At 41.5% G+C, this 24,838-nt stretch overlaps 2 protein-coding genes across 3 annotated transcripts; both read right to left on the bottom strand.

Annotated features, from left to right (window-relative positions):
- Window positions 1–10,709: 10,709 nt before the first annotated feature.
- On the bottom strand, window positions 10,710–14,395 carry LOC120105573 (cytochrome P450 704C1-like). Of its 2 annotated transcripts, XM_039118158.1 has the most exons (7): window positions 13,994–14,395; window positions 13,562–13,777; window positions 13,188–13,475; window positions 12,760–13,095; window positions 12,452–12,655; window positions 12,297–12,344; window positions 10,854–11,024 (listed from the first exon to the last, which is right to left on the bottom strand). In XM_039118158.1, the coding sequence occupies exons 1-6, from the start codon at window positions 14,321–14,323 to the stop codon at window positions 12,324–12,326; spliced, it is 1,395 nt and encodes a 464-aa protein (XP_038974086.1). In that variant the 5' UTR covers window positions 14,324–14,395; the 3' UTR covers window positions 10,854–11,024; window positions 12,297–12,323. The 2 variants fall into 2 exon arrangements, with proteins under 2 accessions (XP_038974085.1, XP_038974086.1); XM_039118157.1 differs by lacking the exon at window positions 12,297–12,344 and having other exon boundaries at window positions 10,710–11,024; window positions 13,994–14,391.
- An 8,476-nt stretch (window positions 14,396–22,871) lies between these two features.
- LOC120105574 (cytochrome P450 704C1-like) lies at window positions 22,872–23,726 on the bottom strand. The gene is made up of 3 exons (XM_039118159.1): window positions 23,364–23,726; window positions 23,057–23,259; window positions 22,872–22,947 (listed from the first exon to the last, which is right to left on the bottom strand). Exons 1-3 carry the CDS (start codon window positions 23,421–23,423, stop codon window positions 22,932–22,934), a joined length of 279 nt encoding a protein of 92 aa, XP_038974087.1. The 5' UTR covers window positions 23,424–23,726; the 3' UTR covers window positions 22,872–22,931.
- Between the last annotated feature and the right edge of the window lie 1,112 nt (window positions 23,727–24,838).

Below are 24,838 nucleotides of genomic sequence, written 5' to 3'. Positions count from 1 at the left end.
TTTCTTTATTTTTTTTTAAATTTTATGAGTTGAAGTCTGAAATTTGAAATTTGAATTCTGAAATTTGAAATTTGAAATTTGAAATTATAGGTTTTTTTTTATTTTTTTTTATTTTTGAATAATCACCCTTGATCTTTTCTTAAAGTTTTTTTTCTTAAATTTTCAATTAGCAACAAGGGTTAATGAGATATGACAACAATAAAATTCTGATTCTAAAAAAATAAATGCAGAAAATTTAAAGTAGAAAGCAGCAAGGTTTCGTATTAATCTGATGATCTTAAAAATGTTAGAATGTCAATCAGACCGTTCAGATTATCTAACAATGTGTCTTGCACTAGCGGACCAAATTTGAATCAAATCAGACGGCTAATTTCTATGATATCAGAGTTTGATGCAAACTGTGCAGGGAATTAAAAATAGTAGTAAAGATGCAAATTTTTTTTTTTTAAAAAAGAAAAATACTAACTACTAAGGTAAAAATTAAATCTAAAATTATACTAATAACTTAGCCGTTCCCCGGCAACGGCGCCAAAAACTTGGTGCAAAAATAAAACTGCTCTCCCAAGTGCAGGAGAATCGCACAAGTAATATAACTCGGGAGTCCGAGGTCGATTCCTCAGGAAACGATCTATGGATTCTTAGCGTAATCTTTCGATGTAATTTTTAGTTGATCTTTAGAAATTAAAAACAGAGAATAATATGTGATTAAACAACGTTCAAGAATATAGAGAAGGCTAGGGATCCGGAATCCTCCTTAACAATATTACTTTCAATAAATAAACTCGGCGATTCTTGATTAAAGATTAATAAGATAGAGTAGTTCTAATCATGGAGTATACAATCTGAAAACATGAATTCAACATCTAAGTATTTATCGTGCCGGTTACGTCTACGACAAATCAAAAATCGAAACAATCCATGCATCTATATATATATAAACCATAAAAGATCTATCAAATAAATATTCAAGAATTCAAAACATACCAATAGATATAAAACAATTAGAATAAAAGATTAGAGTATACTTGATGAAAGCAACATGACAAGGATTCATCCATCACCCTTTGCCAAAAGGACTTTAGCCTTCCATTAAAAACATCAACATCCCTCCCTTACTCACTCTCTATTTTTTTTTTCTTTTTATTTTCGGAAACAGGGCATCCCCTGTTTCCTTTTTTTTTTTTTTTTGTTTGAAACCTCTGCAGCAGCCCGACGCCCTCCTCTGTTTCTCCTCTTCGATAGCCCCTTTTCGAATGAGAGCTACCCTCCCCAGCCGAGAAGGATCTCTTCATATAGATCGCCCCAGAGCCCATGGTCAGGCTAGGATTCCCCTGATCGCGCGTGGAGAGGAGGTTGCGGGCGGACGCTGTGGAGGAGATTGCGGGCGGATCCGGCGCCAAGAACGGACGCCGATGATCGTGCGAGGGAGATGAGGTCTGGGAGGTTGAAATGGATGAGAGCTGCGGCGGGATCTTCGGACGCTGGGATCCTGGGACGCTGCTCACGGACGGCTGTAGGCGGGATGCTTGGAAGAGGTGGATGAACGAGCGTTGGGCTCGGGAAGGAGGCGGACGCCGGGATTGTGCACGGGAGCTGGTCACGGGCTGCTGGGAGGCGCTGATCTCGGCTGGAATGTAGTGAAGACGGGGTGGCTGATACGGAATGATGCGGTGGACGGGATGCAGGGGAGTTTCACGGACGCTGGGACCATTCACGGGATTTGGGATGTGAGGAATCAGTGGAGGCGGCGGCAGATGCGTGGGAGGTGATCACGGGATGATCACGGGACTTGGGATTCCTTGCTTGTTTCATTGCGGAAGGATGGGATGGATGCGGGCTCCATCGAAATGAGATGCACAGGTTATTAGAAATCGGTTGCAGTGAATTGGACGGCTGAACTCAGCCTTCTTCTAGTGTATAACTGGGATTGATCCATACAGCTGGCTAGTCACCTGCGGTGATGCATCTTTTTAGACCCAATGCGCATTTAAACTCTGATCTGTGCCAAATAAAAATATGAAATTAATGCAGCACTTTTGTCATTATTTGTTAGCAATAATATTAATTTAAGTAGTATGTAGATCGCACTTTTGTGCTCTCATCAGCAGGAGAAGAAATTTTAGCAGCATCATGATGCCAATTACCAATTGTATGAAGACCGATTTGTCTGATTGAAATTGATGTGATAGATTATATATGTTTACTGTATATGAGATAGATTATATATTGTTGCAAGATTTTTTCCTAAATAATCAGAGGCAAAATTGATATTTCCACCCCTAATAAACTACCTGCTCACTATATTTGGGTAAAGATAGCAACGTGCACGAAACAAATAGAAGGATGTGCAGCCGAACCAAAAACTAAACTCCTTTGGACCAACCAAGAGGATACATCTTTGACTTTTACTTCCTGAAAGATTTATCACCAAGCACTCTAGTCCAATCTTTCAAGAGGAATCTGATGTCCTCTCTAATGTTTGGAGTTGAATGAGCAACCTTCTTAAAGATTGGAGCATTCCTTTCATCCAAAATCTTCCAACATATTATTTGATGGGGGGGCGAAATAGAACGTCCAGCCCACAACAAAAGGTCGCCCAATCTTGGCCCAATAAACGCCAACCCCAACCGATTGAATCCTCGGTCCGGCCTAGAATCAGCTCGGTCTCGGACACCGCCAAAAGCTCCATTGGCCTCGGATATTCGCCGACTCGCTTGACCAAGTTTGGGGCGTCTCCGATATTCGCCGACTCGCCCCGATCGAGCTCGGGACACCCACTTCAGTACTATGCCCCGATCCTCGAGCTCGGGGCACTCCATCAAGCACACCTTTGAACCCGGAGAGCCGAGCTATCCTCAGCACCAGTCTAGCCGACCTCGCCAAACGTATGATATGACCTCTCAACGGGTTTGGTCTCACCAACAACCACACCCATCGCCCACGCCCTCCTACGTGGCTGTACATTGCAACGCCACCGCGCTATGCTTCGATAGCTGGCCCTCGACTGTCAAAGGACAGCGCCATGACTACTCTGGCCATACCCTACTACGCCTGTCAACACCTTACCGTTCTCAAGAACGGATAACACCACATGCCACCGGCCAGCCTTAACTGCACGCCATTCGACTCAAAGCCACCCCCCTCTCATGATGAGGGCGGACAATATCTCTGCCACTTGGGCCTCTCCACCAGGACTATAAATAGCCCGGTCAGGTAACTTCTAAGGAACTTTTTGGCTGGACCAAATTTACCCCACTCTAACTTGATTGTCGGAGGACCCTCACCGGAAACACCAGTGAGGCTTTATGCAGGTCCGCCGTCGCCGCCGTGCAGGAGGTGGCTCCCGTCTTCTTCCTCCAACCATCAGTGGCTCCCTCGATTCCACCGGCATAGTCACCCTTAGGCCAAATTTGAACCACAACATTACTGTTGTCAAGGCTTCTCAACTAGGTCCCACTTTGCTTGGTCTAGAGTTGAATCTCCAAGCTGTCCCGAGATTAAAAACATCTTCAAGTGAAGCGAGAATATTGAGGAGCGATCTCCAAGCAATTGATATAGCAGAATTCACCTTTTAAAATGATTTTGATGTTTACTAAATCTTGAGATTGTTGCTCTTCAAGCCTTTCTCCTTTTCACTTAATTCTCCTTCTCAAGGTCTCCACCCTCAAAGTTTTCGATTGAAGGCTTCACGAACTTTGTTCAAAGTGATAGATACTATCACTGAACATGTAAGAATCCGGCCAATTAGGCCTGACTTGGACCAAAGTTGGCAGGCCCAATTGGCTCGATTCAAATTCAAATTCAAAAAAAAAAACAAAAAAAAACAAAAGTGGGAATCGAAATAGAGGATGCAATCATGATCCTCTGCTTTCCCTCTTCCATTGAGCCGATAAGCCATGGTAAACCGTGACTGTTGAGGCTCCGCAGAGCCATTGAACAGTCGTTAGTCGTTGGGGTCGGGACAACCGTTGCCGAGATCCATGGATGGTCGAGCTTATCCCTTCCAAAACTTCTATAAATCCCTCATCTTCCCTCTGTTTGATCCGCCATCCGTCGACCACTCTTCTTCTTCCTCATCTTCGGTGGCCGGTGTGCCACCTCAGCCTAGCACCGCTGCTTGAAGCACCCCCATTCTCCCACTATTTCCGAGTGCCCTATTAAGAGTGCCTTTTCCTCTCTTCTCGTCAGGATCCACCAAAAATCACCTCCACCGATCATGAGTCTTCATCCGCATCCCTCGCTGGTGAGTCTCCATCTTCCGTCAAAGCTTCCTTGGTCCGTGGGGGCTACCACCAAGGTAGCTAGCTCTGCCCCTCTTTCTTACTTCCTCCTTTTTGGCTGAGCACGGCCATTGCCACTTGCTCACCGTTGTCGCCACTGCCTCCGGCTACCTACCACCGGATCTCGACCATGAAAGCCACCATGAACCACCCTCTCATCTTTCCCCTGATTACCAAGAAAAGAAGAAAGAAGAAGAAAGAAAGGAAAGAGGAGGAGGAGAGAGAGAAATACTCATCCCACTCTTCCTCTCTCTCTCTTATTCCTTCTCTCTTCTCTCTCTAACCTCTCCATTTCTCTCTCTAAAAGACTGGAACAGTAAGAGAGCTCCCAAATTACTGATGATTTTTTAGTATGAAATTATAAATTATATTTGAAATCCTGCATTTTCTTAAAAAACTTAGGATCAAGCATATGATTGGAAATGATCCAAGTTCTTGGCCAAATAGCATTCTTATTGAATACTTTATTGTAAATGATTTACGTATGAATTATGATTATGAAAAAAATTATATGTTACTATAAAATTGATCGGTAATTTGAAATTTATAATATTTATGCCAAGGTCACTTAGCTCTATTCGCCTAAAGATCACTAGGTTCAGTTGGGCAAATCCGCTACACTTATCAAAAATCATTTAAGAAGAATAAATTACTTGCTATTCACTATTTAAAAATCTAAGTACAACTTAAAAAGCTTTAAACAACCTGAAATAGATTTGAGCATGCTTCAAGTTCTAACTTGGTAAATCGGTCTAGGATCTGCAAATCAAGTAGAAAAAGAAAGGTTGAACCAAGAATAGAACCTCTCTTACTGGGTTCTGGTCTTTTGGAGAGAGAAATAGGGATATTAGAGAGAGAAGAGAGACGAAACAAGAGAGAGAGAGAGAGGAAGAAAGGGATGAGTATTTTTCTCTCTCTCTCTCTCCTCCTCTTTTCTTTCTTTCTTCTTCTTTCTTCTTTTCTGCCCCTAATAAACTCCTCCAGCTTAGGCCCAGTTGGCTTGACTCTTATAAATAGAGAAGTCATTAGAGTCAAATGGCTCTATAAGACAAAGCTCAATCCTAATGGTAAAGTCTAGAAATGCAAGGCAAGGCTAGTGGCTAAAGTATGGGGCTCCATGATGAGGGCCAAGTATGGAGATTCGACGGACCCGCATGTCTTTCGTGTGGGTCGGCGTAGCTCCTTCCTGCGGTGAGAGATACCGTGCCCCCTGGTGCTTCCAGAGATCTGATGGGAGATTGGTGATGGCCTAGCTGTGGACATTCTGGGGGATTGTTGGCTGGCTGATATTCCATTGTGTAGGTGGCCCACCTTTTGCGCCCCAGGAGATTAGAGGGACGTAGGGTTCGCGATCTATTGGCCCCACGGGGCAGAATTGGGACCTCATCCGATGGGTCTTTAGCGGGCAACTAGTTGAGCGGGTGTTAGCGGTGCCGATTGCGGTGGCTGAGGCGGAGGACATGCAGGTGTAGGGCCGGACGGGTAGGACAAAGGTGCAGACATGGGACCTTCTTGGGTTGGTGAGGAGGCCTGTGGCTAGGCAGATGGAGGTGGGGTGGATCTGGCGGTTGCGTATCTATCCTCGAGTGACTTTATTTGTCTGAAAGGTCGCATGGGGATGTCTGCCTACTAGGAAGTGAGTCCTGGCCTGACGGGGGGTGTGCATCACCTCGGGACATTGGGCCTGCTAGGAGACGGAGGAGACCATTTTATATGTCCTCCTTGGCTGTCAAAGGGAGGCCTCGTTATGGGAGTGTGCCTCGGCTTGCTTTGGTTTGCGCTGGAGATGGTCGTCGACAGAGGATTTTCTAACCCTCATGGCTGAGTCTTTCCGAAGACTGAGCCTCCTGTCATTGGGGATTAGGGCAGCTTATCTGGTTTATCACTGCTGACTAGATAGGAATGCCCGAGTCTTCAAGGACAGAGCCGAGCAGCTAAGAGTTGTAGTAGACAAGGCCCTACTTCATGCGACAGAGGTCCTTGATGTTACTGCATCATCGTCCCTTAGGTTGGCTAGAAAAATCTTGGGCTATTATTTTGCTCATGCAGCGTCCAAGTGTGTCCTCGTCTCCTAGGAACCCCCACACCCTAGTTTCCTAAAGGTGAACTTCAATGGCAGTACCCAGGAGGATGGTTGCTGTGGCACCGACTTTATCATCAGAGATCAATAGGCTAGACTCGTGGCCGCTGGGGGGCAGCATATCTTCGATCAGTCTGTCGACAGTACCGAGTTGAGAGTAGCATGGGAGGAAGTATTCTATGCGAGATGAGTGTTGGGTGCAGATTGCATCATCGTTGAGGGGGACTTCGCCATGGTCATCGAGGGGATCTAGGGGACCGGGAGTGCTAATGGGGGAATGCGACTGCTCCACGATATTTGCCGTCTGTTAGGCGAATGCATCTCTCATCGGGTCTCTCATGCTTACAGAGAGGCCAATAGTGCAGTGGACTGGATGACTTCCTACGCAGCTCATCATTTAGGCGATTTCATCTGGATAGATCAGGTTTCTGTCCCGTCTTCCTTGCAGTCTATTTTAAGAATTCTTAGATATTTACAAGGCACAAAGGAGTTTGGGATATGGTACATGTCCACGATTGACTCAAGACTGATTGGCTACATCAATAGTGATTGAGCAGGATCAGTGGATGACATGAAGAGCATTTTAGACTATGCCTTCTCACAAGGTTCAGGATATTTTCTTGGGTATCAAACAAGTAAGATTCAGTGGCACAGTCACCAGCCAAAGCATAGTGCGTAATAGCAGCAGCAACAGCAAATCAAACAATATGATTAAAACAAACACTTGAAGACATGGGAAAGCAGCAAAAGTAGCCAACAGAGATCTACTGCGACAATAAGTCAGTGATTGCAATGGCAAAGAACCCAGTATGCCACGGCAAAACCAAGCACATCGCAATCACGTATCACCTTCTTCGAGAAGCAAAAGCTTAAAGAGATGTTGAGCTTAAGTACTGTAAGATCGAGGAGCAACTAGCAGATAATTGTACAAAAGGCACTACCATGAGCAAAGTTTGAGATACTGTGAGCAAAGTTTGGATGTACAAGAAAAACATATTAAGGAGTGTTGAAGAATAAAATAATATGTTTTTCTCCAAATTATTCGAATTCAAAATTGCTGAAAATCTGTATGTGTAGAGATAGTGCGAACAAAATATCTCACCAAGGAAGTTTCTTGGTCTTTCAAGAAAAAAAAGGAAAATACCCTAGAATTGTGAGAATAGGCTCTGAATAGGCTCAAGTCAGCTGGGAGTGAGAATAGGTTCTAAATGGGCTGAAGCCGGCAGGCCTAGCCGACTTCAGCCTATGGCCCAAAGAAAGAAAAATTCAGAGCAGAGGATCGCGATCACGATCCTCTCTTCATCTTCCTCGGGGCGTAACAGGCGGCAGCTCCACGGCTGTTCAACCGCCCTTGGGCTTATCCATTCGGAAGCCCTATAACCCCCCCATCCCTCTGAGAGCACCGCCCGAGATCCTCCCTCTCCTTCCTCTCCATCTTCTCCTTCTCCGGTGGCCGGCGTGCCACCTCGGCCGAGCGTGGTACGAAGCTTCCTTCTTCATGAGCCTGCTTCCCCTGTTCCAAGATTCCTTCTCTTCGTCGGAAACACTGCCGTTGCTAGCTCGTTGGACAAGCCCCTCAGCCGAGATCCACCACCTCCGACTCACTAGTGAGCTTTCCTTTCCCCTGTTCTTCCATTCCAAGCCAAACTGAGTGTGTCCCCTTCCCCTGTTTCGAATAAAAACCGAGATTATCCTCAGTTCCTTCCTTCTCACCGGCCGCCACTGGTGGCCGTCGACCGGACAACGGCCTTCGGCCACCCAAGCCTGCCCCCCCCCCCTCCAACCTCTCATTCCTCCCTTCTTTCTCTTCCTCTTCTTCCTTGATTCTTTGGTCAACAAGATGAGGAACGTTCCCGACTAGGCCGTGTCCATCATGCGCCACGTTTGGGCCCGTTCACCCTATTGGACCATGTCCATTAAGAACCGAGTTCGGGCTCTCTCCATCCTATTAGGTCGTGTCCATTGTGGGCCGAATCTATTCATTTTGGGCTTGGTCGAATCCATTCATTTTGGGCCTGTTCATCCATTGTGGATCGTGTTCACCTTGGGTCTGTTCATCCATTATAGGGCGTATTCATTTAGGGACTTATTCATCCGTTGTGGGCTGTGTTCATTTTGAGGCCGTTCTCTAGTTGTGATTAAGTTTGACTTCTGAAATGATGTAAAATAATAATAATATTTTAATGATATTAAATAGGTGTGCCTGAACCATTTGTCTAAAGTGAGATTTAAGGATTAATGAGGGCATGGAGGAGGATTAATTAAATGATTTTGAGATCTTTATCTAGCTTCTAGTAGTGTTTTGGCTGCACCGGCATTCGATGTTTAGCGAAGATTCGGACAAATGCTGGTGATTTTCCAACTAAAAGCTGAGATCACTAATGGGGAGGTCGGTGGTCGCTTTAAATAGGGCAGAGCCAAGGGTCCTTCATCTCTGAAAATCTTCCATATGCGGAGTTCCACTTGGAGTCGGAGAAGAAAACGACTCATAAACAGAGTCTACCCTCTTTCCAACACATGCAAGGCAGATGCAAGCCAAGAAATTCAATTTTTTTATTTTTTTCTATTCTAGGTTAATTTTGCTATCCGGCTCGGTTAACTGGATTAGGTCCAGCTTTTTATTAGGCCTACACATGCTGGTTATTCCAAAATTGATCACTGAAATTATCTTAGAGTAAATTTCTTATGTTATAAACTTCCAAATTTATACCAATTAGCAAGAATAATAAGTTATTTATATCATTATATTTTTGTTATATAATTAAAATTGATAGTCAAAATTTTTTTTAATTAATCTTCATCAAGTCAGTTGCATATTCTTTTAATGACTTCTCAAACAGAAAGAAAGAAAGAAAGAAAGAAAGGACAAATATATACAACAACTCAAATAGAAAGAAAGAAATTGGACGAATATATACAACAACTCAAACAGAAAGAACGAAAAAGGACGAATATACACAAAATTCAAAGACCACTGAGGTAGGTAAAACCAGCAGCACAATCTTTTATCTCATTAACGCACTTTTTTATATTAAAATTTATTTACAAACATAAAAATTACTCAATTAATCTCTAATTACATATTTCTATTAAAAAAATATAGCCATCCATTTAAATGAGAAACTAAAGAGATTTTTCAGTCAGAAAGATATATACCTTTCATCTCAAACTAAATCAGCACTTAACTCTCCCTACCGTTTTTTCTGCCCAGGCAATAAAAACCACAAGAGGTTTCTCCTCTTTGAAGGGAAATTAAATCTCTCTCTCTCTCTCTCTCTCTCTCTCTCTCTCTCATACCTCACCATCACCACAAGCTCCTCTATGCCCATCTCTCTTAACCTCTTCTCATTTGAAGCTCTTGTCTGGGGCCAAAATCAAGCCTTGCGAAACTCCAGATGATAATTTCTTTCTCCTTATTCTATTTGTTTCTCTCCTTAGAAGCACAATGGATCCCATAGACTATAAGCTTGGGCACATCTTTGGTTGGAGACAGAGCTATCTATAGGCACAAATCATGAGAGTTGAAGAGCCATCTCATTAAGAACGGTCACTACTTTGAACCCACGAAGCGACCCACATCCAAGTCTTCTTCCTTAAGAAACTCTATGTTGTCATGGACTTGAGGCTGTAGAGAGTTTCCTCTTAACAGAAATAAAAATTTCTACTTCTACAAAAAAAATTTCATGGATCAATTACACTTATGTTTCTCTCTAAGGTGTTATGGAGCTCTGCACACAGCACTTAAAACTTGGCTTAAGCTCAGTGCAAACCTAGGCCACATATTTCTGATATTAAAGATTAAATGCTAATTTGGACCCTTGGAGAAAACTACTGAAATTCTAAACATGCGGATGTAGGTAACTGTATATGTGGCTGTAGTTCACATTTCAGGGCATTAGATTTGAGTCTTTGGAAATTAAGAGTTGCTTGTTCAAGTATGCAAATTCTCACAAATTCTCACATGGATTTTCTCAAATTACATGCTCAATGCTATTATAGTAGCAACCATGGTTCCCAACAAATACACTCTAAAAGGAGTTAGCTATTTCTTTTACTTTTTTTTATATACTGTAAAGAGGAATAATAGTACCTAAACTAATTTAAATTAGCTATCATGGTAAAGCATGAAATAAAATTATAAGTATATGATGAAGCACACAACTAGTAGAATATTAAATAATGGACATCTAACTTAAGCCTAACTAAATTATCTATCATTATTCACATGAACTGCACATGCATTTCACTAGTTTAATGATATTCCGGTACTCATTTTTATGACAGAATCTTAATAATAGAGAAGATTTGCTAGTCTTCAAGAGACCAAAATTAAGCTGCTAGATGCGCTAATGGCAAAGCTAAACCATTTTTTTGCCAGTGTTGCTGATGTTCATTTGAAAATTTCACAATACTCCATAACCCTTGACATTATAGCAGTTGGTGCATCTTGATTACATAGAAGGATCATTTGAAGAAGCCATCGGTTCTCTTTGGTAGGCTAAAAGATGGAGTCCCTGATCGATTCTAAGAGTTATCGTGCTCTTATATTTGACATCCTTTCTCTCATCACTCAGCATAAATGTGAAGAAGTGGATGAGGACTGCTGCAAAGATCTTCATCTGCCTGTATGCAAATTCCTTTCCCAAACAAATTCGTGGACCAGCCTGCGAATGGAAGTCTTGACAGGTTATTTCTAAGATGAAAATAGGACAGATAATATAAACAATTTCAGATGATCTATCCATATAATGATAACAAATGACAAGAAGATTTGGTAATCAGTTCTCATAAAGATAATTAGTTCTATTTGTAACTTTGCATAAAATAAGGGAAAAGAATGGATACCTGGATTAGGAGCTAACAGTAAATTAGCTCACTTATTGTTTTTTTTTTGATATTTATCAAAATACAAATTGATTGGGATTAAGAACCATGCATGAAATAGATACGGCAACAAGGAGTCGAACAGGGCCTTTTTTAAGCATTGTATAGAGGAACTTAATGCCCCCTGAGAATTTGAAATCTGAGTTTCAGTATCAAGCTAGTTTAGTTTCTAATTTTATTAAGCTTCATTCAGCCAAGTGTTGAGATGAAACGAAAATGAACCTATTTTGAGCAGCTTGAAAAACTCGAATCCTTTATATTGAGCTGAATTCAAGTCAAACTTAAATCAAGCTGAATGAAACTTGAATCAAGCTTGAGGGTGCCAACTTGCTCCTGATCTAATATGGCTAGTAATGCTTGCACTCTCCTGGGAAACGAACGGCTTCTGCACAGCAGATTTTCCTACCAAGATTTGGAGGTTATCTCAGGCCAATTGGCTTGGGTTTTGGTTTTAAGAGGTAGTAAAAGGAAAAAGAATCTCTTATACTGATACAAGAGAACCAGGTTTAATCCCACCATCACCCCAATACTTAACCATGCTTCCACTTGTCCTTGCAAAATTATAAGAAAAAAAGAAAAAACCTCAAATCAAGCTTGACCTAGGTTTATCAAGCTTGAAACTCACAGCATTGCCCCCAGAAGTTCTGCAGCACTTACAGCTCTCTTTCCAAGATGATTCCAATGTTTATCTGAAGTTAGGTACTATTCTTCGTTTTGGTTTCTTTTTTCTCCTTCTCCCTTTGTTTCTAGCAGCCTAGCTAGAATCACACAAATCACCATTTTTCTGAATGAAGCTGGTGGAGTCCTAGTCCACCAGCTTCATTCAGAAGAAAACACACACACACACAAAAATCAAAATCATAGTTTGAGCAAATATAATGAATGATCCATTAAACCAATTAGACAAATTGCCATATAACACCATAGTCCTACCTACTTTGAACTTAAGCTTTTAGGTTTAGAATCTGATTTCAGCCACTGAATTGAATACAGTGGTTGATCACAGATATACAATGTGCATCCCAAATTGAAATCATTTGAAGCCTAAATAACTAGGATTAAGTCCAGCTTGTGTACTTCTAATTCAAGCTTGAGCAAGCCTACAATCAAGCCAAACATAAGAAATTTATGAACAGATTGAACAATTATTGAGCCCAAAATTTATGCTAAGGTAGAATAAAACTCAATTCAAGTAAAGAAGTATTACCTGAAAGGCAGTGAATTTGAAGGGGTTCTTAGGTCGGAAAACCCCATTTTCATCAAGCCATCTCTCCGGACGGAAAACTTGTGCATCCACCCCCCACAGGAATTTCATTCTCCCCATCGAATAAGGTAGAAAGCATACCATGTCCCCTTTCTTTACATCGAATCCACCCGGCAGAGTGTCATCAGAGAAACAAATCTTTGGGTCCTTCAACATGGAAGGTAAAACCAATTGTGTCATTATACACCGAAACAATTCAAATATAGTTAACTTTTTGCCGATAAATTAATTTAATTTGAATAACAGATGACCTCAGGGATAGCAGGATATATCCTCAGTGTCTCAGTCAGAGCTGCATGGAGATACTGCATCTTGTCAAGTGCCTCGTCAGTCAACCTGGAGGGAAAATCTGCAATCGATATGCTGTCATTTGTTTTGGTTGCTTCCTTTATTTCTTGAGCAAGCTTTTCTTGCAGAGATGGATGCTTGCAAAGCATGTAGAAGAACCAAGAAAGAGTGACCGCCGTCGTGTCTCTCCCAGCAATTATGAAGTTCAATATTATGTCTCTAAGGTACTGATCATTCAAATTCTTCGGGTCCTTCGTCTTCTGCACCAGAAACCTTGACAAGATATCCTCTTTCTTCATCTAGAATCCAAACAGCCATTAGAGCTTAGCAAGAGAAAGGGAGTATATGAAACTTTCGACTACGAACATGAAAAATTTTTCTTCCAACTCACAGTGTCATTTTGTTGCTTAGACATAGACTGTGTTTTGCTGTGAATCAGTTTGTACGCAAAGCCGTCGATCACTCTGATGTTTTTCTTCAGCTCTGCTTCTGATCCAACGCCTAGAAATCTCTTAATTTTCCAGAAAATATCCACATAGCGCCACAGGATTAGATCGCTTGAATCATCGAATGCCTTTGCAAAGCTATTCCCCTCTTCGCTTAAACCCGACAGAGTATCCAGTTCTTCACCAAACCCAATTTTGAATATGGAATCTAGTGTAGATTTCATGAACAAATCCTGCAACTCAAAAAATAATATACCATTAGAAGAACGAAAACAGATTTATTTTTATAAATCCATCACAATATCCTCTTTTCACTCACCTGGATGTCCATGGCTTGGTTGGAATTTGCGGCCTTGGAAATTATCAGAGAGAGTCTGGAGGCATTGCTTCTGAAAACATCACTACTGAAGTCCCTCAAATTCTTGGTGGTGAACTCATAGCTTGCCAGCTTTCTTTGGTGGCGCCACTTCTCACCATCTACAGCAAAAATCCCATCACCCAGCAAATCTTTGAGGTTGTTATAATTGTAAGACCCCTGCCAGTTTACATCCATCTCAAAGTCAAACAAATACCCAAAAACTCAACCTTCCTACCAAAAACCCCAAGCTCATACTACCAGACTATAAGATTATATCTTTTTTGGAGAAGATGACTACAAAAATATATCATCAGTCTAAGATACTTCGTTTAGTTGTAGCCATAGTACCATGTTTCTAACAAGTAACAACCAAAAGCTTTATGAAGTGCCTACCTTTCCATAGTTTGTGTAGTTGGTTCTTAGTATGTATTCAACGATGGCAGGGTCAACGGTGTAAATCAAGCTACGAGTTGGGGAGAAGAGCCTGAAAGTTTTGAACCGAGCTGCAAGGTCTGTATGGTAGTCGCGGATAGTGCTGAAGTATAAGAGTTGATGGAAGAAGGTGCCTGTGAGTGGGGGATATCGCTTCTTTCTTGTAGCCTTGATGAAGAAGTGGAGACAAAGGCAGGCTATGGCAGTGGCTATAAGAGTGATCGAATACTTGAAGGAGAGGAAATCCATGGCACTCTTTGCAAGATTGAGAGGTTCTCTAGTTTCTACCATTGGGATCTCGCAGTCAGGGAGAAGAGTATAAGTTTGGATTTGGCCATGACATCACGGAAACCCCCTCGTCTATAGTAGCCATGGGCATAGAGGTTTGGTGGTGGGGTTATCGAGATTTTAAGCTCCTTTGGTTCGCTGAAAGATTTTAATTTTTTACTGAAATAATTTTTAAAAAAAACAAAAACAAATGATTTTTATATATTTATTTAATTATAAAACCAATATGTTTTTAACAAAAAATCTTACTCTATCCTATCTAAAAATTTAAGAGTATTTTTAGAAAAAAATTATTCTAATTTTCAATTAGTAGAAATTATTCCTTTTTTTATAAAATATAGAAATTTTATTTCTAAAAAAATTATTTTCATTTTTTTGGGAAAATTCCAACCCAATATGATGGATCTCTCAAAGCTAATTTGGGCCACATAGGATCCCAGTTTCTTTTGAAGATATGATGAACTTGATGTCGCACATAGCTCTCATTGCTATTGATATCCTAAAGTAAAAGGAGGTGCGAAGTGGGTAGAGAGATGCGAGGGTCCTTTGAATTTTGTGCTCACCTTATTGTTGCTGAGATTTTTCCCATCCAATTCTCAACATAAAAAAATAATATAGAAAAGACAGAGAGATGATGATGCAAGAGCAGAAATTTCAGCAGCATCATGACGCCAATTACCAATTGCATGAAGACCGGTTCGTTCCATTGGAACAGATAAGATATTTTATATATGTTCACTATATTGAGATAGATTGTATATTGTTCCAAGATTTTTTCCTAAATAATCTGGGCAAAATTGATATTTCAACCCCTAATAAACTACCTGCTCACTGTATTTGGGTAAAGGTAGCAGTGTATACGAAACAAATAGAAGGATGTGAAGCCGAACCAAAAACTAAACTCCTAAGGACCAACCAAGAGGAAACATCATTGACTTTTACTTCCTGAAATATTTGTCACCAAGCACTCTAGTCCAATCTTTCAAGAGGAATCTGATGTCCTCTCTAATTTTTGGAGTTGAATGAGCAACCTTTTCAAAGATTGGAGCATTTCTTTCATCCAAAATCTTCCAACATATTACTGCTATCAAGGCTTCTCAACTAGGTCCCAATTTGCTTGGTCTAGAGTTGAATCTCCAAGTTGTCCCGAGATTAAAAACATCTTCAAGTGAAGCGAGAATACTGAGGAGCGATCTCCAAGCAATTGATATATCAGAATTCACTTTTTAAAAAGATTTTGATGTTTACTAATCTTGAGATTGTTGCACTAGAAGCCTTTCTCCTTTTCACTTAATTCTCCTTCTAAAGGTTCTCCACCCTCAAAGTTTTCGATTGAAGGCTTCACGAACTTCGTTCAAAGTGATAGATACTACCACTGAATATGTAAGAATCCGGCCAATTAGGCCCGACTTGGACCAAAGTTGGCAGGCCCAACTGGCTCAATTCAAATTCAAATTCAAATTCAAAGAAAAAAAAACACAGAAGAGGGAATCGAAATAGAGGATGCAATCATGATCCTCTGCTTTCCCTCTTCCATTGAGCCGATAAGCCACGGTAAACCGTGGTTGTTGAGGCTTCGCAGAGCCATTGAATAGTCGTTAGCCGTTGAGGTCGGGACAACCGTTGCCGATGTCCGTAGACGGTCGAGCTTATCCTTTCCAAAACTTCCATAAATCCCTCCTCTTCCCTCTACTTGATCCGCCATCCGTCGACCACTCTTCTTCTTCCTCGTCTCCGGTGGCTAGTATGCCACCTCAGCCAAGCACCGCTGCTTGAAGCACCCCCATTCTCCCACGATTTCCGAGTGCCCTATTATGAGTGCCTTTTCCTCTCTTCTCGTCAGGATCCATCGAAAATCACCTCCACCGACCATGGGCCTTCATCCGCGTCCCTCACTGGTGAGTCTCCATCTTCCGTCGAAGCTTCCTTGGTCCATGGGGGCTACCACCAAGATAGCTACCTCTGCCCCTCTTCCTTACTTCCTCCTTTTTGGCCGAGCACGGCCATTGCCGCTTGCTCGCCGCTGCCGATACTGCCTCCAACTATCTCCTGCCGGATCTCGACCACGAAAGCCACCATGAACCACCCTTTCATCTTTCCCCTGATTACCAAGAAAAGAAGAAAGAAGAAGAAAGAAAGGAAAAAGGAGAGGAGGGAGAGAGAAAAATACTCACCCCTCTCTTCCTCTCTCTCTCACTCTCTTGTTTTTTCTCTCTTCTCTCTCTAATCTCCCCATTTCTCTCTCTAAAAGACTGGAACTAGTAAGAGAGCTCCCAAATTACTGATCAATTTTTAGTATGAAATTATAAATTATATTTGAAATCCTGCATTTTCTTAAAAAACTTAGGATCAAGCATATGATTGGAAATGATCCAAGTTCTTGGACAAATAGCATTCTTATTGAATACTTTATTGTAAATGATTTACGTATGAATTATGATTGAGAAAAATATTGCATGTTACTATAAAATTGATCGGTAATTTGAAATTTATAATATTTATGCCAGGGTCACTTAGCTCTGTTCGCCTAAAGATCATTAGGTTCAGTTGGGCTAATCCATTACACCTATCAAAATTTGTTTAAGAAGAATAAATTACTTGCTATTCACTATTTAAAAATCTAAGTACAACTTAAAAAGCTCTAAGCAACCTGAAATAGACTTGAGCAGGCTTCAAGTTCTAATTGGATAAATCGATTTAGGATCTACAAATCAAGTAGAGAAAGAAAGGTTGAACCAAGGATGGGACCTCTCTTATTGGGTTCTGGTCTTTTAGAGAGAGAAATAGGGATATTAGAGAGAGAAGAGAGAAGAAATAAGAGAGAGAGGAAGAAAGGGATGGGTTTTCTCTCTCTCCTCTTCTTCTTCTTCCTCCTCTTTGCTTTCTTTCTTCTTATTTCTTCTTTTTTTTGGTAATTATGGGAAGGATGAGAGGGTGGTTCATGGTGGCTGTCGTGATCGAGATCTGATAGGTGGTAGACGGAGGCAGTGGCGGCAGTGGAGAGTAATTGGCGACAGTCGTGCTCGGTGAAAAAGAGGAAGTAAGGAACAGGGGCAGCACCCCTAGCTGCCTTGGTGGTAGCCCCCACAACCCAAGGGAGCTTCAATGGTGGATGAGGACTCACCAGCGAGGGATGTGGATGGTGACTCATGGTCGGCGGTGGCAATTTTCGGTGGATCCCGGAGAGAAGATGAGGCATGTTTCTCAAAACAGGGGAGGCAGGCAACTAGAATCCATAAGGGGTTTTCGGTGGCGACAATCGACCGAGGTGGCACACCAGCCACCGAAGGAGGAGAAGGAAGGAGAAAAATAGTGGGTGGAGTGTAATCGGGATTTTTATAACCCCCAAAGAGAGGGGATAAGCCCCAGATGAACGACGGCACTAGCCGGCTGTTCGTCAGTTGCAATGGCCTCTAACGGTTGCCGACCGTTAGCATCAGCCCAGGGGTTTCATACCAGCCACGACTCTCCCAACCATGCCTCAACAACGGCCATTCGAGCCGCTCGGACGGGGGATCGCGATCTCCTATTCCAATTTCATTTTTTTTTTAATTTTGAATCAAAGCCGGCTGAGCCTGCCGACTTTGGTCGAGCTTAGGCCCAGTTGGCTTGACTCTTATAAATAGAGAAGTCATTAGAGTCAAATGGTTCTATAAGACAAAGCTCAATCCTAATGGTAAAGTCTAGAAATGCAAGGCAAGGCTAGTGGCTAAAGTATGGGGCTCCATGATGAGGGCCAAGTATGGAGATTTGACGGACCCGCATGTCTTTCATGTGGGTCGGCGTAGCTCCTTCCTGCGGTGAGAGATACCGTGCCCCCTGGTGCTTCCAGAGATCTGATGGGAGATTGGTGATGGCCTAGCTGTGGACATTCTGGGGGATTGTTGGCTGGCTGATATTCCATTGTGTAGGTGGCCCACCTTTTGCGCCCCAGGAGATTAGAGGGACGCAGGGTTCGCGATCTATTGGCCCCACGGGGCAGAATTGGGACCTCATCCGATGGGTCTTTAGCGGGCAACTAGTTGAACGGGTGTTAGCGGTGCCGATTGCGGTGGCTGAGGCGGAGGACATGCAGGTGTAGGGCCGGACGGGTAGGACAAAGGTGCAGACATGGGACCTTCTTGGGTTGGTGAGGAGGCCTGTGGCTAGGCAGATGGAGGTGGGGTGGATCTGGCGGTTGCGTATCTATCCTCGAGTGACTTTATTTGTCTGAAAGGTCGCATGGGGATGTCTGTCTACTAGGAAGTGAGTCCTGGCCTGACGGGGGGTGTGCATCACCTCGGGACATTAGGCCGGCTAGGAGATGGAGGAGATCATTTTATATGTTCTTCTTGGATGTCAGAGGGAGGCCTCGTTATGGGAGTGTGCCTCGGCTTGCTCTGGTTTGCGCTGGAGATGGTCGTGGACAGAGGATTTTCTAACCCTCATGGCTGAGTCTTTCCGAAGACCGAGCCTCCTATCATTAGGGATTAGGGCAGCTTATCTGGTTTATCACTGCTGGCTAGATAGGAATGCCCGAGTCTTCAAGGACAGAGCCGAGCAGCTAAGAGTTGTAGTAGACAAGGCCCTACTTAATGCGACAGAGGTCCTTGATGTTACTGTGTCATCATCCCTTAGGTTGGCCAGAAAAATCTAGGGCTATTATTTTGCTCATGCAGCGTCCAAGTGTGTCCTCGTCTCCTGGGAACCCCCACACCCTAGTTTCCTAAAGGTGAACTTCAATGGCAGTACCCAGGAGGATGGTTGCTATGGCACCGGCTTTATCATCAGAGATCAATAGGCTAGACTAGTGGCCGCTGGGGGGCAGCATATCTTCGATCAGTCTGTCAATAGTACCGAGTTGAGAGTAGCATAAAAGGAAGTATTCTATGCGAGACGAGTGCTGGGTGCAGACTGCATCATCGTTGAGGGGGACTTCGCCATGGTCATCGAGGGGATCTAGGGGACCGGGAGTGCTAATGGGGGAATGCGACTGCTCCACGATATTTGCCGTCTGTTAGGCGAATGCATCTCTCATCGGGTCTCTCATGCTTACAGAGAGGCCAACAGTGCAGTGGACTGGATGACCTCCTACGCAGCTCATCATTTAGGCGATTTCATCTGGGTGGACCAGGTTTCTGTCCCGTCTTCCTTGCAGTCTATTTTAAGAATTCTTAGATATTTACAAGGCACAAAGGAGTTTGGGATATGGTACATGTCCACGATTGACTCAAGACTGATTGGCTACATCAATAGTGATTGAGCAGGATCAGTGGATGACATGAAGAGCATTTTAGACTATGCCTTCTCACTAGGTTTAGGATATTTTCTTAGGCGTCAAAGAAGTAAGATTCAGTGGCACAGTCACCCGCCAAAGCATAGTGCGTAATAGCAGCAGCAACAGCAAGTCAAGCAATATGATTAAAACAAACACTTGAAGACATGGGAAAGCAGCAAAAGGAGCCAACAGAGATCTACTGCGACAATAAGTTAGTGATTGCAATGGCAAAGAACCCAGTATGCCACGGCAAAACCAAGCACATCGCAATCACGTATCACCTTCTTCGAGAAGCAAAAGCTTAAAGAGATGTTGAGCTTAAGTACTGTAAGACCGAGGAGCAACTAGCAGATAATTGTACAAAAGGCACTACCATGAGCAAAGTTTGAGATACTGTGAGCAAAGTTTGGATGTACAAGAAAAACATATTAATTAAATTTATTTACAAACATAATAATTACTTGATTAATCTCTAATTACATTCATCTATTAAAAAAAAAAAAGCCATCCATTTAATTGAGAAAATAAAGAGATTTTTCAGTTAGAAAGATAGCTACCTTTCATCTCAAACTAAATCAGCACTTAACTCTCCCTACCGTTTTTTCTGCCCAAGCAATAAAAACCATCAGAGGTTTCTCCTCTTTGAAGGGATATTAAATCTCTCTCTCTCTCTCTCTCTCTCTCTCTCTCTCTCTCTCATACCTCACCATCACCACAAGCTCCTCTATGCCCATCTCTCTTAACCTCTTCTCATTTGAAGCTCTTGTCTGGGGCCAAAATCAGGCCTTGCGAAACTCCAGATGATAATTTCTCTCTCCTTTTTATTCTACTTGTTTCTCTCCTTAGAAGCTCAATGGATCCCTTGGATTATAAGCTTGGGCACATCTCTGGTTGGAGACAGAGCTATCTATAGGCATAAATCATGAGAGTTGAAGAGCCATCTCATTAAGAACGGTCACTTCTTTGCACCCACGAAGCGACCTACATCCAAGTCTTCTTCCTTAAAGAACTCTATGTTGTCATAAACTTGAGGCTGTAGAGAGTTTCCTCTTAACAGAAATAAAAATTTCTACTTCTACAAATTTTTTTTCATGGATCAATTACACTTATGTTTCTCTCTAAGGTGTTATGGAGCTCTGCACACAGCACTTAAACCTTGGCTTAAGCTCATTGCAAACCTAGGCCACATATTTCTGATATTAAAGATTAAATGCTAATTTGGACCCTTGGAGAAAACTACTGAAATTCTAAACATGCGGATGTAGGTAACTGTATATGTGGCTGTAGTTCACATTTCAGGGCATTAAATTTGAGTCTTTGGAAATTAAGAGTTGCTTGTTCAAGTATGCAAATTCTCACAAATTCTCGCATGGATTTTCTCAAATTACATGCTCAATGCTATTATAGTAGCAACCATGGTTCCCAACAAATACAATCTAAAAGGAGTTAGCTATTTCTTTTACTTTTTTTTATATACTGTAAAGAGGAATAATAGTACCTAAACTAATTTAAATTAGCTATCATGGTAAAGCATGAAATAAAATTATAAGTATATGATGAAGCACACAACTAGTAGAATATTAAATAATGGACATCTAACTTAAGCCTAACTAAATTATCTATCATTATTCACATGAACTGCACATGCATTTCACTAGTTTAATGATATTCCGGTACTCATTTTTATGACAGAATCTTAAGAATAGAGAAGATTTGCTAGTCTTCAAGAGACCAAAATTAAGCTACTAGATGCACTAATGGCAAAGCTAAACCATTTTTTTGCCAGTGTTGACAATACTCCATAACCCTTGACATTATAGCAGTTGGTGCATCTTGGTTACATAAAAGGATCATTTGAACAAGCCATCGGTTCTCTTTGGTAGGCTAAAAGATGGAGTCCCTGATCGATTCTAAGAGTTATCGTGCTCTTATAGTTGACATCCTTTCTCTCATCACTCAGCATAAATGTGAAGAAGTGGATGAGGAGTGCTGCAAAGATCTTCGTCTGCCTGTATGCAAATTCCTTTCCCAAACAAATTCGGGGACCAGCCTGCGAATGGAAGTCTTGACAGGTTATTTCTAAGATGAAAATAGGACAGATAATATATACAATTTCAGATGATCCATCCATGCAATGAAAACAAATGACAAGAAGATTTGGTAATCAGTTCTCATAAAGATAATTAGTTCTATTTCTAACTTTGCATAAAACAAGGGAAAAGAATGGATACCTGGATTAGGAGCTAACAGTAAATTAGCTCACTTAATGTTTTTTTTTGATATTTATCAAAATACAAATTGATTGGGATTAAGAACCATGCATGAAATAGATATGGCAACAAGGAGTCGAACAAGACCTTTTTTAAGCATTGTATAGAGGAACTTAATCCCCCCTGAGAATTTGAAATCTGAGTTTCAGTATCAAGCTAGTTTAGTTTCTAATTTTATTAAGCTTCATTCAGCCAAAGTGTTGAGATGAAACGAAAATGAACCTATTTTGAGCAGCTTGATAAACTCGAATCCTTTATATTGAGCTGAATTCAAGTCAAACTTAAATCAAGCTGAATGAAACTTGAATCAAGCTTGAGGGTGCCAACTTGCTGCTGATCTAATATGGCTAGTAAGGCATGCACTCTCCTGGGAAACGTACGTCTTCTGCACAGCAGATTTTCCTACCAAGTTTTGGAGGTTATCTCAGGCCAATTGGCTTGGGTTTTGGTTTTAAGAGGTTGTAAAAGGAAAAAGAATCTCTTATACTGATACAAGAGAACCAGGTTTAATCCCACCATCACCCCAATACTTAACCATGCTTCCACTTGTCCTAGCAAAATTATAAGAAAAAAAGAAAAAACGTCAAATCAAGCTTGCCCTAGGTTTTATCAAGCTTGAAACTCACAGCATTGCCCCCAGAAGTTCTGCAGCACTTACAGCTCTCTTTCCAAGATGATTCCAATGTTTATCTGAAGTTATGTACTATTCTTCCTTTTGGTTTCTTTTTTCTCCTTCTCCCTTTGTTTCTAGCAGCCTAGCTAGAATCACACAAATCGCCATTTTTCTGAATGAAGCTGATGGACTCCTAGTCCACCAGCTTCATTCAGAAAAACACACAGACACAAAAAAAATCAAAATCATTGTTTGAGCAAATATAATGAATAATCCATTAAACCATTTAGACAACTTGCCATATAACACCTTAGTTCTACCTACTTCGAACTTAAGCTTTTAGGTTTAGAATCTGATTTCAGCCATTGATTTGAATACAGTGGTTGATCACGGATATACAATGTGCATCCCAAATTGAAAACATTTGGAGCCTAAATACCTAGGATTAAGTCCAGCTTGTGTACTTCTAATTCAAGCTTGAGCAAGCCTACAATCAAGCCAAACATAAGAAATTTATGAACACAGATTGAACAATTATTGAGCCCAAAATTTATGCTAACGTAGAATAAAACTCAATTCAAGTAAAGAAGTATTACCTGAAAGGCAGTGAACTTGAAGGGTTTCTCAGGTCGGAAACCCCATTTTCATCGAGCCATCTCTCCGGACGGAAAACTTCTGCATCCACTCCCAACAGGACTTTCATTCTCCCCATCGAATAAGGTAGAAAGCATACCATGTCCCCTTTCTTTACATCGAATCCACCCGGCAGAGTGTCATCAGAGAAACAAATCTTTGGGTCCTTCAACATGGAAGGTAAAACCAATTGTGTCATTATACGCCAAAACAATTAAAATATAGTTAACTTTTTGTCGATAAATTAATTTCATTGGAATAACAGATGACCTCAGGGACAGCAGGATATATCCTCAGTGTCTCAGTCAGAGCTGCATGGAGATACTGCATCTTGTCAAGTGCCTCGTCAGTCAACTGGAGGGAAAATCTGCAATCGATATGCTGTCATTTGTTTTGGTTGCTTCCTTTATTTCTTGAGCAAGCTTTTCTTGCAGAGATGGATGCTTGCAAAGCATGTAGAAGAACCAAGAAAGAGTGACCGCCGTCGTGTCTCTCCCGGCAATTATGAAGTTCAATATTATGTCTCTAAGGTACTGATCATTCAAATTCTTCGGGTCCTTCGTCTTCTGCACCAGAAACCTTGACAAGATATCCTCTTTCTTCATCTAGAATCCAAACAGCCACATAGAGCTTAGCAAGAGAAAGGGAGTATATGAAACTTTCGACTACAAACATTCTTATTGAATACTTAGGATCAAGCATATGATTGGAAATGATCTAAGTTCTTGGACAAATAGCATTCTTATTGAATACTTTATTGTAAATGATTTACGTATGAATTATGATCATGAAAAAAATTGCATGTTACTATAAAATTGACCGGTAATTTAAAATTTATAATATTTATGCCGGGGTCACTTAGCTCTGTCGCCTAAAGATCATTAGGTTCAGTTGGGCAAATCCACTGCACCTATCAAAAATTGTTTAAGAAGAATAAATTACTTGCTATTTACTATTTAAAAATCTAAGTACAACTTAAAAAGCTCTAAGCAACCTGAAATAGAGGCTTCAAGTTCTAACTGGATAAATCGGTTTAGGATCTACAAATCAAGTAGAGAAAGAAAGGTTGAACCAAGGATGGGACCTCTCTTACTGGGTTCTGGTCTTTTAGAGAGAGAAATAGGGATATTAGAGAGAGAAGAGCGAAGAAACAAGAGAGAGAGAGAGAGGAAGAAAGGGATGGTTTTTCTCTCTCTCCTCTTCTTCTTCTTCCTCCTCTTTGCTTTCTTTCTTCTTATTTCTTCTTTTTTTAGTAATTATGGGAAGGATGAGAGGGTGGTTCATGGTGGCTGTTGTGATCGAGATCTGATGGGTGGTAGACGGAGGCAGTGGGGGCAGTGGTGAGTAATTGGCGAAAGTCGTGCTCGATGAAAAAGAGGAAGTAAGGAACAGGGGCAGCACCCCTAGTTGCCTTAGTGGTAGCCCCCAGAACCCGAGGGAGCTTCAACGGTGGATGGGGACTCACCAGCGAGGGATGTGGATGGTGACTCATGGTTGACGGTGGCAATTTAACTGTGTGCCAGGCTAGAATAAGTGTGTTCCGAACTTATTTAATTGTGTTACAAGCTTATTCTGTATGCCATGCTAGATTAAATGTGTTCCAAACTTATTTAACTGTATTCAAAGATGATTTAACTTTATTTTTATTTTCTTTTATTTTCTTCTTTTATTTTCTTTTTCTTTTTTTTATTTTCTTTTTTCTTCTCTTCTTCCCTTCTCCTTCTTTCTTCTTCCTTCTCCTCCCG

Source organism: Phoenix dactylifera, unplaced genomic scaffold (assembly GCF_009389715.1).
Source record: "Phoenix dactylifera cultivar Barhee BC4 unplaced genomic scaffold, palm_55x_up_171113_PBpolish2nd_filt_p 000312F, whole genome shotgun sequence".
Lineage (NCBI taxonomy): Eukaryota > Viridiplantae > Streptophyta > Magnoliopsida > Arecales > Arecaceae > Phoenix > Phoenix dactylifera.
This window is presented reverse-complemented; position numbering and strand designations above follow the sequence as displayed.